Source organism: Carassius gibelio, chromosome A25 (genome assembly GCF_023724105.1).
Source record: "Carassius gibelio isolate Cgi1373 ecotype wild population from Czech Republic chromosome A25, carGib1.2-hapl.c, whole genome shotgun sequence".
Taxonomy (NCBI): Eukaryota; Metazoa; Chordata; class Actinopteri; order Cypriniformes; family Cyprinidae; genus Carassius; species Carassius gibelio.
Window position 1 is genome coordinate 8,578,322 of NC_068395.1, and position 14,817 is coordinate 8,593,138.

The following is a 14,817-nucleotide window of genomic DNA, read 5'->3' on the forward strand; positions in this document are numbered from 1 at the left end:
GTATTTAATGTGAACTTAAAATCTCAAAAGTGTATTTAGAGAGAAAAAAAAAACCTGCTTGCAGATAATATTAATTAAATAATATAATATTAAAAAAGGCCACTTAAACGGATAGTCCCTTCAAAAATTAAAAGTCTGTAATTTATGTCAATCCAAACATGACTTTCTTTTTCTGTGAAACACAAAAAATATATATATATTTTGAACAATTTTGGAAACCTAACAGTTTCTGTTCCCATCGACTTCCATAGTATTTTCTGGCCATATAATGGAAGTCAATTCTTTAAAATATATTTTATTTTTAGTTTTTAGTTTTAACTACATTTTTAAATTAATTTTTAATCTTTTGTCATGCTTTAAAGTGCACATATTTTAATGTGTAACATGTAAAGGATTATAACTTTAACTGTAGTATGTTATTTGATATTATAAGTAAATATACTATGCAACTTTGTACAGTTACAAATGTGTATTATATACACACACATCTATTTAAACACATGTCAAAAGTTTCAATAGAAATTACATTTAATATTTTAGTTTATCATTAATGCTTATTAGTACATTCTACAGTGTACTTTAACCATATTTCAAAGACAATAAAAGCAATTATGAAATAACATATAAATAGTTCAACTAATTGCATTTAATATATATTTAAAATTATAATTGGCTTTCATTTAATAGTAAAAAACATACAATTAAGTGTCTTAAAACATTACATTCAGTTCACACTAAAGTATATTCTTTTAAATTATATTACTTCCATAATAAAAGCATGCTAAAGTCTTATTTTTCACAACAAAAGGCCCACTACTATCATCTATTAATTCCTGGATTATACTATACATTTCCATTTTGTATTAACCCAAGATATCTAAGAGACCAGAACTGTAGATTTTTCCATAATGGTTAAAATTTGGAACAGCTGATCTCAGACTACTTCCTATATTTATCTTAATTCCAGTTCGTCATTCTGAACCAGTCATTCCCCTCCCCCAGCCACGCCTCTGGAAAGTTAGAGATCAAGCCAAATGTCTCTGCTGATCGTGCTCTCCCATATCACCTCAGCATGGCAATGACGCCTGATAATGTCAAACCCTGCCCACACGTGGAGTCAAGCTTGTGTCTGTGCGGCCAGACGTACAGCGTAAAATGATGTTAAACGCACAAGGCATGTATGCATTATCACTGACAACCATTCACATGCACCAGTGCTTGCTGTCATAGGATTACATTGGGGAAACACTCTAGCGAACACACACACCCAAACACAGCAGGATTAGCAACACAGTTCCACACAGACATAGCAAGATTACAGAGACACATACAACCCCCTCTTCTTCCCAAACACAGGATGCAGACTGCTGGATTAGAGAGGCACAGATTCACATAGAGGGAAAATACAATACAGTGCTTACAGTGATTTTTAAAGACAAGGGAATGAGGTTTAATTTGCACTGATGGATCTATCAGCCTCTGTTGGATTGCTCTCGTTGAGATATCGAATAGCATCCTCGCAAGAGCAGAAAGAAGACACACACTCACAATATCAACATTACACACTTCATGAGGATGTACACGCACACACAAACACACCGTCACAGAATAACCTCACTAATCTTCTCTCAATGGTTTAAAGCCGCTGAAGAAGCTTAATAATTTAAGAGGAAAACAGCATCAGTGCTTTTAAGGACATATGCACAGAGATTAGCCCCCTTTCTCCACACTGGACTACAAAGGACAAACTTTCGATGACTGAAATGATGACGCAAAATGCATTTTGATATCAATATGATAAAGAAGAACGGCAGATAGACTGATGGAACACAGTGTTTTTCAGTTCAATATATTATTCTAATTATAGCTTTAAAAAATAAAAATAAATAAACTTTATGCTTGTTTCCTTGCTTGCATATCATTGCTCTTTTGTTGATTATGATTCATTTCCATTGTCCTCATTGTAAAGGCATATATATATATATTCATTTTTGTATCAAAAAATTGTGCCATTCTGTTTGTGCCAAAACAACAAGTTTGTTTCTAAAATTTTATAACAAAGCCCATATATGACACGTATACTATAGATTGATTGAAGTTTACAAAACCGAAAGATAAATGCACCTAAAACTTAAAAAAAAAAAAAAAACTTTATTGAAAAAATCTAAAGGTTCAATTTGTTTGCCTGCACTGCACTACAAAAAAAATATAAAAAACCCACCCATTTTATGTGGATAACTAAAATGTTTTGCAGAATGTTCATTGAGAACAGTAACTTAATAATAAAATAAAACATAATTTATTGTATAAAGCAGGTTTTTTTGTGGGGTTTTTTTTTTTACACAGATGGACTACATCCACACTTTACAGCTTTTTAAATGTATCTGACAGATTTTTGCAGATCTGAACATTAACTGGGGCCACATCTCTCTCACCTAATTAGTTGATGAATTGATTGTTGACACTCCATCCTGACTAGACTTGTTGACTGTTTCATCATTAGAGAAGTAGCCCCCCTCTATTATTAATAGCTTAGCAGAGACTTGTAAAGGTCAAGTGCATTAGTTGAGATTTCAAACACACTGCATGAAGATCTGGGTAGGATAAAACAGCTGTTTATTTTATCTAAGAGTATTGTATTTATTTTATGAATATAAGTATGTCAAGTAGTCAAGAACTGCCTCTGAGTTGTGACAAGTATGTGGAGATGTGTAGTGTACATCTATCCAACTCACAACTTGACTATTAGCATTGCCTAAATATTTCTTCATTATTTCTTCTTCGGGCTTATTTCTATACTTTTACAACCTATACCTCTTCTAGTAGAGCTACACTGTTTATCGGCTTATACTCAGACTTCTTATTTCTCACAGTTACCGATGGGTAGACAAAATGTTGATTTGTTATGTTTTCAATGACACTAAAGTTGTCTTCCTTCAGGCGGCGCATTGCTGCTTACAGAACCGTGGGTGTATTCAAATTTCAGGGCGTTTTTATTGGATACACTAGTACACTAAAAATAACTGTTCAAATATATTATTTGTAACGCATGTCATAGAAACATTAGCCACGATCTCGCTTTAGAAAAAAAAAAAACAAACATAAAAAACATAATCTAGTAATCACAAACGTCTCTGATTGTTCAATCCTGAGAGGCGATGAGAAAAGTAACAGCTACCACGTGATCGAGTTAACCATTGTTAACTCACGGTGCCTGTTATTTTTCTCAGCGCTGTTCTGTGTCGACTATTTACAGTTGTTTGTGAACAATGTGATTCTTTAATCTAGATCTGGACAGTAATTCTAACATACTAATGACACTCTGAGACTTTTACATTCTTTTAAATACACATACAAGAGCTGAAAGTATTACTAACTAACACTTCTCGGTCTCGTAAGCCACACACACATTTAATGCTAATTACATTACTTTGGTTTGGTTTTTAAGCCTATCAGTAGCCAAAAAAACATCTCTTTAAAAAATTTAATGTTCTAATCACACGTACTAATTCTCAAACCAAATTTGCATTTCAAGAAATATTTTATATCCATTAAGGACGTAAATTCATTCCTTCAAAATAAGGGCACTTAGTAGGCAGCCTATCCAGGCTGTGTTCGCACGGCGCCATTTTCCCTTGGACGGCATGTTAACAGAAGCACACTTTCAACATGCACTATTAAGGGCCCTAGAAATCTGTTTTACGAAGTGATATTAAATATGGATTCTGCGTCGACCAGCTCTAAACTCATCTATAAAAGTAAGTCGTTCGTTTTTACCCGAAACTAAGTAGTAATGTGAGCATTAAGCCAACTAACTGGCTGTTTTACGTGCACTAGTGTCTACTGAGGACATCACAAAGCTGATACAGCTGCGATCGAGCACCTCAGCGCTTTTTGACGGAAGGAAAAATTCATCTAAAACAGCCTGGAGGTGAGATTTGCAATCTTAACATTTGCCTCGCTCTCTCACAACCTGTGTTCAGAATCAAATGCATTATTTTGTTTCTTTTTTCAGTGCAATACTCAGAGAAATGGGGCTTGAGGAAAAGATGACAACTGAGCAGATGGCCAAAAAGTGGGAAAACCTGAAAGCAAGATACAAGGTTGGTCTCACTGCTAATTGTGTTTTGCAAAAGCCAGTTTTCAAAGAACATATTCACCAGTTTAATGCATTTCACACTTCATTGTAAGGATGCAAAATATCCCCCCACCGGAGTGGAGAAGAACCCCACCTGCTGGAAATGGTTCAATCTCATGGATGATGCTCTGGGTGAAGAGTTTCATGAAACGATAAGCCAGCAAGTGATCACAGCAGAAGCTGACAATGATAATGCACCTCACCCAAGTAAGAGGCTTCGCCAGATTAAAGTCGGTGGGGAAATACTAGAATTCCTGGAAGAGGAAGGAACTCCGGTGAACGTGCCGCCGGCATCCAGACTGGATCTGGTTAAGAGGGAAAGACATAAAGGCAAGCAGAAGACAGAAAGTTACTCGCTGGATGACATGAGAACCAAACTTCAAAGAGAAAGAAAGCTTCTAGAAAAGGAGCTTGTAGGCCTGGACAGAGAAAAAGCCCTTTTAGTGCGGGAAAGGGCTCTTGCCAGTCGGGAAAGAGCAGCGCTTCAGCGGGACAGAGCCCAGGTAGAGAAGGACAAAGCTGCGGTTAACAGAGACAAGGCGTCTTTGGAACAGGACAGAACCCGACTGCAGAAAGATAAAGAAGCTTTGGCAAGGGACAGAGTGGAACTTGAAAGAGACAGAAGGTCGGCGCACATCACTAATCGCGTGAAAAGCAGTCCAGGATGCAATGGGATGGACTGCCCTCAAGAAAAAAACAGAGAAAGATTAATATTCTTACTTGAAAAGATGATTGAAAAAATGTGAAGCGGGTCTGAGATGGGGGCAAACCTCAGGGAAAAACTGCGATGAGTTAACGGGATTATGTGAACAATATAGTATACCATTTGTGCCACACAATGATTATCAAAACCAGATTCATGCTCCACCTTGTTGTAGTCATTCAGAAACTAAAAAGTATAAAAAACTGTTTATTGACAGGTTCTACTGTAGAGACAACTGACCCCATATAGAGTTATAGAAGCTAATGTGTGTTCAATAAACAGTATCTTTTTTCCTTGTTATTAATCTTGCTTCTTATTGAAGTCAGAGTTTATGCTTTGTCTATTCAAGTTTTAGGTTTGCGGCTTTCACAAAAAAACCTACACTGAAATATATACAGCAGAGTACAGTAAGTGTAACAACTAGTCCTGGTCTTTCAGTTATAGTGATATTTTCACTCTCTTTGTTATGTGCTTCTGTGTGTGTTTTTTTTAAACAGTTTTTAATTTAAAATACTAATTAGGTTTGAATTTATTTCCAGTTATTTCATTTTCATTTAGTTTTAAGTTTTGAATCTAATATTTATATTTATGTTGTATTTTATTTCAGCGCAATTTCAGAATGTTTTTAATTGTTTTAGTTAACTTTGCTGTTGATTACAGGATTTAGCATTTTTTGATGACTACATTTCTTACAAAACTTCTAGACATATAATCTATAACTAAAGATGAGAAAGAATCGAGAGAAGAATGCTTATTTTATTGTTATAATTTTTCTATAGTGTAACTGGGAGTTGTTTTTTCTCCTGACCGCTAGAGGGCATTCATCTAATAGCAATCGTCAATCTGTTGAAAACAGGAAAAGCTGTGAAGAAATGCTGTGTCCTATGTGTCTGTCTGCAACATTAGAGACGCAAACGGTTGTTGAAGAAGTGAAAGAGAAAAATAATATTCATGGTATTACTGTAACGTTATATATCATAATAGGAGTGTGGCCCGCTCTCTCCCTTTCAGAAATGGCGCAACCATCTAAACAGTGTGAGTGTCATTGTGTAAACCTGCACTGTTTCTATATAATTCACGGTGGATTTAAAAGCGGGTTAATGCACTTGATATGTGCTGCTGCTTTCGATTAATAAATAAGTATTCATTCTTATTATTCCAGACTGACAGCTTGTCAGTGTTTATGCTGTGGTTTGACTTTTGCATATACATAAAATCACAGTACAGCAACAGCAACCCTACAGTGAATGCAGTGTCTCTTGTCTGTCTCATGGTCTGTCTGCACCGCTGTTCTGTTGTGTTTCAGGGTCTCACAGGGACACCGAGGCACTGATCAGGTGGCGCATGGCCCATGGCCCATGGCTATTTATTTTCAGGATGGAGGAACACATGCAGAAATGGCTGGGAGTATGTACTCATTGTGATTCACATTTGATTCACTTTACATCTGCGGTACATGTCGTTTGTACCCCATATGCGTAATTGCTTGTAGATGCTATTGTTTAACAATAAAGAACATCTCTTAATGAAGGGGTTTTCAAACTTTTAATGCCAGGGACCCCTATTTATGCTGACCCCTTTCTAATAATGACAGATTAGGTATAATACTATGTAAAATTAACAATAAATTAACAATTATAGTTATTTTTATTTATAATTATTAAGCATTATAAATACATTTATATAAAAATAAGTGTTGTATATAATGTTATATAATTTATAATTTAAAATATTTCTTTTTTGGAATTTATTTAGTTACTATTTAGTTATATTTAGATATATCTTAGTTATATTTTATATTTTACTTATATTATATTATACTATGTTATATTTAAAAAAAAAAATTAAATATAGTAACAAAGCAGAATATTGCACTACAGCATCCAACAAGCAAGATAAAGGTTGCAATGGCAAGGAGGAGCTTATTAAAAATAAAAAAAATTCATGATTACTCGCACTTTTTTCATAGTTTGGCTGGTCCTGCGACTTATAGTCAGGTGCGACTTATTTATCAAAATTAATTTGACATGAACCGAGAGAAATGAACCAAGAGAAAACATTACCGTCTCCAGCCGCGAGAGGGCGCTCTATACTGCCAGAGATGCTACTCAGTGCTCCTGTAGCATACACTGAGCAGCATAGAGCGCCCTCTCGCGGCTGGAGACGGTAATGTTTTCTCTTGGTTCTTGGTTCTAAATAAATGAGACTTCTAGTCCAGTGCGACTTATATATGTTTTTTTCCTCATCATGACGTATTTTTGGACTGATGCGACTTATACTCAGGTGCGATTTATAGTCCGAAAAGTACGATATACACATACACACACACACACACACATACATGCATACATTTTTAGCATTTAATTAATATCTTAAGGGAACACATTATGAGATGTTTGTAAAATAAATAAATAAACAAATTAATGAATAAAATAAAATTTCCACTGACATTGGTGTCAACCAAACTTTATGTAGCCAAGTATTTTCTTTTCTATAAGCAGCTTTTAAAAAGAAATTGACAAAGTGTGTTTTCTTTTTTTAGGCTGTTCATACAAGTGACAAAATCCAACCTGGATGGAGATATTACTTCTCAAAGAGCAAAACGGAAGTGGGTGAATTTAAAATGCAAATACAAAGTAAAGATGAACACATTGAATGGAGGTGGTCTTTTTTTCCAATTAAAATTATTTGCTCATATAGCTGCACAGCACTAGTACTTTTTGTTGTTCAGAAATTCTAAAAATGTAGATGTAAATTAAATGCAGCATATATATGCATGCAGACCTCATGGTGTAGTTTTCTCTAACTTTTCCCCCAGGTTTTAAAAGCTCTTGCAAAGGACGTTGAAACCAGTTAAACCAGAATCCTGGCGATGGTTCAGACTCAAGGAGAAGGCTGTAGATGGCGATCCCACTGATGTCGACCCTCCTAAACCGACCTTCTTGACCAACCCGGCCGATGAGTCTGAATGTGCAGCCCAGCCCAGCAAAAAGATGTAATAAGTGGAAATGGGGAGTGATATTCTAGAATTACTGACACATTCAGTAACCGAGGTCAATACTCAAGCAACGGTAGCTGATGGAGGACCCTCATCAGATAGTGCAGAAAGCGTGAAAGGGAAACACACGGAAAAAAGCCCTCCAGAGACGCAAGACAAGCTGAACTTCGAAAGAGCCAAACTCAGACGAGAGCGACAGCTGCTGGAGAAGGAGCACGCAGACTTGGACCGAGACCGAGTGATGCTGGAGCGTGAGAAGGTCATCGCAGAGAGGGAGAAAACGGCGTTGGAGAGAGACAGGGTACAGCTGGTAAAGGACCGAGCTGTGATTGACCAGGAAAGAGCTTCGCTGGAGCAGGACAGAGCAGCCCTTGATAAAGACAGAGAGACTTTCACCGCCATGGCTCTTGATACAAACGGCACAGTACACACTGAACCATACTCCCCATTTGCAGAGGACAGAAAAAGATTAATATTTTTGTTTGAAAAACTGATCGAGAGATTTTGAAATCACGGAAAACTGTCAGTGTTGCTTGTTCTGAGCCTATGTAAAATAATAAGGTACTTAAATTAAAGCATTTCAAAATTAAGTTGCCCCTCTCAAGACAATTTTTGAGGAGAGGAAAGGTATTCACAGCTGTATAGTTCATTGTAGCTCAGTACAATATATAATGGATAGTTCATCTTAAGTTTATTCACCTTATTTTCAGGTCCTTGGATGCCTTGAGATTAAAGTTATTAAGTCTTTGTCTTTCATATTTATTTAGTGCCATAAAATCTTAAGACTTACACTTGTTTCTTGTTTATGGATGACCAAGAGTTGATAGGAAATGTTTTTTTTAAATGTTTTTTTCTTCATAGACAATTGCTTTTGTATTAAAACTACAAGCAAATTATGACAAACTGAATACTCAATTTTCCTTAACACTGTTCTGTAGTGTAGTCTGCTTAACATAATATTACATTAGCAAACTTAATATTATATTAACATTATATATTTAATGATTTAAAATAATAAAATAATACATGGGAACTATGAAATGAGACAACTGTAAATGTGAGAGGCTCATGAAGTGACTGATTTTGATCACAGAAATAAAAAGGTGCAGTCACATTTACTGGTGTTCTGTGAGCAAAAAATGGTCATTTCAGTAGGACTCTACATGATTGTGAAGATAACTTCAAGCAGATTTCGCAACAGTTTAAGTAGGTGATCTAGATTCAGAGTGCTGACCAACAGAAAGCTGCTTGGTTTGAAAGTGATGTCTGTGAGCTGTGCTTTATAGGCTACATTTCTACACTATTAACAGTTTTTGTTGTTGTGCATGTTTGCTTGCTGACAACAGTGTTTAAAACATGAGGCGCTTAATTTAAAGTCACAGTCAGTCATACACTGGGGAAAAAACATGAAATAGTATTTTTATATAAAATTATACATTATATACAAACTCACGGTGGAATCTGGTTCCGTTGAACTGTAAAAAAAAACAGGACAATTATTTTCCCAGTGTGGTATAGTGTTATAAAAAAAAAAAACAGATGTACTTATGTAGAGGTCATAAAAGTCAGCTAACTGCTTGTATTTTCGGTTTGAATGCACTGAAATCCTATATGTTTTCTCAATCCATTAGATTGTGTATCAGCATCTGGCTGACTTCATTCCCTTGGTGATTCTTCTATTCATACTGAAGGAAGTTGCCGTGATGGACCTGCGGGATGGAGCTGATGTTGTGAAGCTGCTTGTGGAGGACACAGAGGATGGACTGAAGAGAGCAGACTTACACCAACGCATGGAGAGACTGTGTCTGGCACAAGAACACATCAGTATATACCTCTGTGACACAAGTTGCCTATATTTTTGTCTTATGCTTGATCACTAAAAGCATTTTAAAGTTAGCAGCAAAAGAAATATCAAAATCACAGAACAAAAGTGTAGTTTGAGGGGCTTTATAGGAATCATATAGATTTTTTTAGGTTCAAGGTTAGGTTCAGTTTAATCAATTATTTATTTGAAGAAAAAAAACTTAAAGATGAGTGTGAAGTAAGTGTCTTTTGTAAATGACAAAGCAACATTGATATTTTGCTTGGAAGTACTAAAAGTGTTTTTTTTTTAAAATAAAAATATTTCAGCTTGCTACAATGTCTACAAATTATACATTTTAATAAAACAAAGCTATAATTTATAAATTCTCTTTGTTTATTCTTTAGATATATGAACTTAGGTTTTAGATTTTTTTTAATTAACAATATTGTTTTGATTTTGATTTTTTATCGAAACAAGTTTTTCATAAACTTGGACCTTACTGAACTGAAGCCCTTTGTCTATACAAATGTCAATGTTTTACACAAATACAGTTGTGTATGCATTAAAACATATTTGAGAAAATCAAGTGTTTTAGCAACTGCCACAATTTTTCTTATATTCCATGTTATAATATTTTACATTGTTTTAATATTAGTTGGTAACTACAGAAAATAATGATACTTTAGATGATGCTAGTCCACTTTTCTGGAGCCAAATAAGTATAGGTATATGCTTTTTTAAGGTAGCATGTTTTGTGAGTCAGAGAAAAACCGCACACTGCATGTTGCCATCATGACATATTTTGTGAAGCAGGACTAACCCATCTCTAACACTAAAATGGGTAGGTCATCTTGAGAGGACACTGGCTCAAACAAACCTTTAATTCACATTCCTCTGGAAGAACACACAGGCCTGAACTTTAAGAAAATTAAGCTTTTTAATGGACTGTGATTAAATTCTGCAATGCTTGTCTGGCTGTTATATGTTAGCACTAAATATCAGCACTAAATCAATACATTTCCTCAGAAAAGCAGATTTTTTTTCATATTAGTGGAGGGAGATATAATAATAATTTGCTTCTAACAAAAGTCCTATAAATTCACAGGCACACTTCTTTGGCAGGAATTATCAGCATTCAGCAGTTTGCATTTCTTTCTTCCACAGAAAAAGTGATAATATTTTGGAAGAAATGTGGAGTCCAATAGATCACTGGACCCATTGAATCACATTTATTTTTAAACAAATTACATTTTTTCCAAATATTTTCATTTATATTTTACAGAAGAAAAAAATAGAATTAAAAATATAAATTATTTATATATATATATTTCTTTGGTCAGCACCTGCACTGATGTTTTACAGTATAAAGTAAACAGTATAAAGTTTTTGTTACATAATTTTTCACTGTTAGTGTTTTTATTGACTAAAATGTTTCACAGATGTCATTGGCTGTCATGAGGTGTGATGATACAATATTTTCATTTGGGGGTTAACTATCCCTTTAAGAGCCATCACACCAAGAACCATTAAGAATAAGAATTAAGAATAACCATTAAATAATAAAAACATTGACAGCCAATCAAAATCTGTTCTACATAGAATAAACAACTTTATTGTGCATTGTGTAGACAATGTACTGTAACAAGTAACAAATACAATGTTGACAAAAAAACAAAAACAAAATAATGCTAGCAATAGTTGCCAAGTGAAATGTGAGTATGAGAATTTTTGCCATGTGCAAGATAAAGTTAACAGAACCCTGCTTTTAAATTTGTGTACTTTCATTTTCAGTTTACAATGGGTGTGGTACACTATAACTACAGTCTGATAGAAAGGATCCTCTTCTGTTTTCTCTTCAGCATCAATACCTACAGACACTGGGTTTGGATGAAGCATACATTCTGAAATCTGAAAGAGGCATCCAGAAAGGAGGATATAATCTATTCTCCACAATTAACTTTCATTTCCACCCTTTTTGGTTTTCCAGAAAATGCCCACGCAAGAAATATTTTATATTCTCTTCTTCTTATAATTTAGATTGACGAAATAGAAAGTATCAAAGTATCAAACATGGTTAGTTTGTTGTTACTTCTAACAAATTTTTATTAATCTTGTTAATTAATTTTGATGAATAAAAAACATTAGAAATGTACATTAGGTTCATTAAAGTTCATTTATTAAGTGCTTTACTTTTTATTGTAAAGTAAAATAAAATAAAAATAATAATATAAAATTAATTTGAAACAAATAAAAGGTAAATAAAATAAACATAAAAATGTATAATCAGGGACATATTACAATAAAATGTACATTATTTTTACAGTCAAGAAATGAGGGGAGCAGTTCACAGTCATTTAGAGGAGAGCCTTCGTCCATATATAGATCTAATTGAGACTCTGCGGTCAGCTGGGATTCATAAGGACTTGGCATTACTGACTGTCATAGTAATCAGAGACCAGAGTTCTGGGAAAAGCTCTGTGTTGGAATAACTGTCTGGAGTTCCATTACCAAGAGGGAATGGTGAGGGCTGGTCTTAAACTCATTTGCTATTAGATACCTATATTAAATTTAACAGAATACTGTCAATAAGAAAAACATTTTTTTAGTCAGCACCTGCACTGCACTGCATGGTGTTTTTGAATGTAAAGCAATTGTCACATAATTTTGACTGTAAGTGTTTGTAATTTGTAATAGGAATTGTCACCAGATGTCCACTAGAGCTGAGGCTCAAGAAGTTAAAAGTTGGAGTCAGCTGGAGGGCTGTCTTACAGCGATAAAAAAAAATTGAATTTGAGGATTCATCATTACTTGAAAACCTTGCACTTGCAGGTTAGGAAATATGCTTGGAATTGGTTTCTTTTCTTCCTGCTTCCTACAATACTATATAGTTATGTTTCGCATCTCCTGACTGCCAGTTTGGTGCTTCGTAGTGGACATTTCCCTTCCTGCAGATTAAGACCTGTATACAAAAAAGGTCACCCATTGACAGCTGTGTATGACATCATTGATGTTAAAATACACCATTTAATGCAACTTGTGATTGAGGGTTTATTTTACACACTAATTTGGGTGGATTCAAACCCCTGCAGACAGTTGGTCAGGACTGTGTAAAGACATTGTTGAGGTAATTTCACTTTTTTTTGCAGATTCCATAATTCTAATGCAAATAGACGTGGTTTTGGAACAAAAACTTACATGAGATATCGATATAGCTACAAATAATTACAAATAATAAGCATTTCAGTACCATTTCTAGGCAAATAAAAAGGTCATTCCCTTCCCACAGTAGCGCGGGTGGTTTGAGGATGGGGTTTTACAGCCCTTAGTTCATTATACCCAGGAAAGGCAGTGCGTTACGACTGATCTTGGATCTGCGAGTTTTGAACTGGGCCCTTAATCGACTACCATTCAAGATGTTGACGCAGAAACGCATCTTCGGGTACGTCCGTCCCTGAGATTGGTTTGCGGCGATCGACCTGAAGGATGCGTACTTTCATGTGTCAATTTGCAATTTGCGTTCGAAGGACAGGCATATCAGCACATGGTCCTGCCCTTCGGGCTGTCCCTGTGTCTTCACGAAAGTCACGGAGGTGGCTCTTGTTCCCTCAGAGAGCAGGGTGTTCGTATTCTTAACTTTCTAGATGATTGGCTGATACTAGCACAATCTCGGGATCAGTTGTGCGAGCACAGGGACCTGGTGCTCCGGCACCTCAGCCTGTTGGGCTAGCCTGATTGAATACATTCACATTTTGTCAGATGCTCCTGGGGCATATGGTGGCCGCAGCGGCACTTACACCGCTCGGCCTATTACATATGAGACCGCTCAAGCACTGGCTCTGTGGCTGAGTCCCGAGGTGGGCGTGGAAGAGCGGCACTCACCGGGTCCAAGTTACACCAGCCTGTCGCCAAACCCTCACCCCGTGGTCAGATCTTGTGTTTCTCAGGCCAGGGGTGCCCCTAGACCAGATCTCCAGGCATGCTGTGGTTTACACTGATGCCTCCACCACCAGCTGGGGGGCACGTACAATGAGCATGCAGTCTTGGGGGTTTGGACGGGCCTGCAGTTGCAGTGGTACATCAATTGCCTAGAGTTGTTAGCAGTACACCTTGCCTTGAGCTGTCTCAAAGGTCATTTACAAGGCAAGCATGTGCTGATCCAAACGGACAACATGGCGACCTTTGCGTACATCAACCGACAAGTTGGTCTGCACTCCTGTCACAGGTCACAACTCGCCCCGCCACCTCCTCCTTTGGAGTCGGAAGGTTCTGAAGTCACCTCGTGCCATTCACATTCCGGGCCTGCTCAACCGTACAGCCGACCAGCTGTCTCGAGCAATGCTCCCGGGAGAATGATGGTTTGGAGCCACTCAGGCCTGTTTCCTTCTCCAGAGATTGCTCACTGCCAGTTGTTCTACTCCCTTACTGAGGGAACTCTCGGCACAGATGCACTGGCACACAGCTGGCCGCGGGGCCTACGCAAATATGCATTTCCCCCAGTGAGCCTTCTCGCACAGACATTGTGCAAGGTCCGGGAGGACAAGGAACAAGTCTTGCTAGTGGTGCCATATTTGCCCACTCAGACCTGGTTCCCTGGGCTAGTGCTCCTCGTGACAGCCCCTCCCTCCGATTCCTCTGAGGAAGGATCTACTGACTCAGAGACGGGGCACCATTTGGCACCCGCGTCCAGACCTTTGGAAACTCCATGTCTGGTCCCTGGACCATTTCAATCATTTGTTGAATATTTACGTGGTGTGCTGATTGAAAACTCACATGGTATGTTGTAAAGGTATCTTATTTGGCCCTGTGTGGAGGATGGCTTTCTGTCTGTCCGTTTGGCATTCTTGGGAACCCTGTAAATTTAGATCAGACATGACATAAATAGTTTGCAGCATCTCAAATGAAACCCAACTATAATCCACCTGTAATGAAAACACTTGTAGTGTTTACAAATTACTTTTCCCCTTCTTGGTATGATTCAGCACAACATACTACAATATGAAGAGAAAAAAATATTAACAGTAAAACTATTTGTGAAAATTTTACAATTGAAAAAAAAAATGGCTGCAAGCAGCAATTAATGGGCCAAGTACAACAGAGGCGGAGTGAGCAGCAAACATGGCAAGGTCAGTGAGGATCAGACCAAATGCAACAATGAGAAATTAAATATTTTTTAA

General features: G+C 36.6%; 1 protein-coding gene and 1 pseudogene across 1 annotated transcript; both read left to right on the forward strand.

The window, feature by feature from the left end:
• Positions 1 to 2,571: 2,571 nt before the first annotated feature.
• LOC127946655 (uncharacterized) lies at positions 2,572 to 5,145 on the forward strand. The gene is made up of 4 exons (XM_052543358.1): positions 2,572 to 3,758; positions 3,838 to 3,931; positions 4,016 to 4,103; positions 4,192 to 5,145. The coding sequence occupies exons 1-4, from the start codon at positions 3,719 to 3,721 to the stop codon at positions 4,882 to 4,884; spliced, it is 915 nt and encodes a 304-aa protein (XP_052399318.1). The 5' UTR covers positions 2,572 to 3,718; the 3' UTR covers positions 4,885 to 5,145.
• A 121-nt stretch (positions 5,146 to 5,266) lies between these two features.
• LOC127946656 (uncharacterized) lies at positions 5,267 to 10,229 on the forward strand (annotated as a pseudogene).
• The last annotated feature ends 4,588 nt before the right edge of the window (positions 10,230 to 14,817 follow it).

Excerpts from the sequence above, each read along its gene's own strand:
- LOC127946655 (XM_052543358.1), top strand. The coding sequence starts at position 3,719 with ATGGATTCTGCGTCGACCAGCTCTAAACTCATCTATAAAA. Across the intron at positions 3,932-4,015 it reads TCATCTAAAACAGCCTGGAG|TGCAATACTCAGAGAAATGG; the intron begins GTGAGATTTGCA and ends TTCTTTTTTCAG. Across the intron at positions 4,104-4,191 it reads ACCTGAAAGCAAGATACAAG|GATGCAAAATATCCCCCCAC; the intron begins GTTGGTCTCACT and ends CTTCATTGTAAG.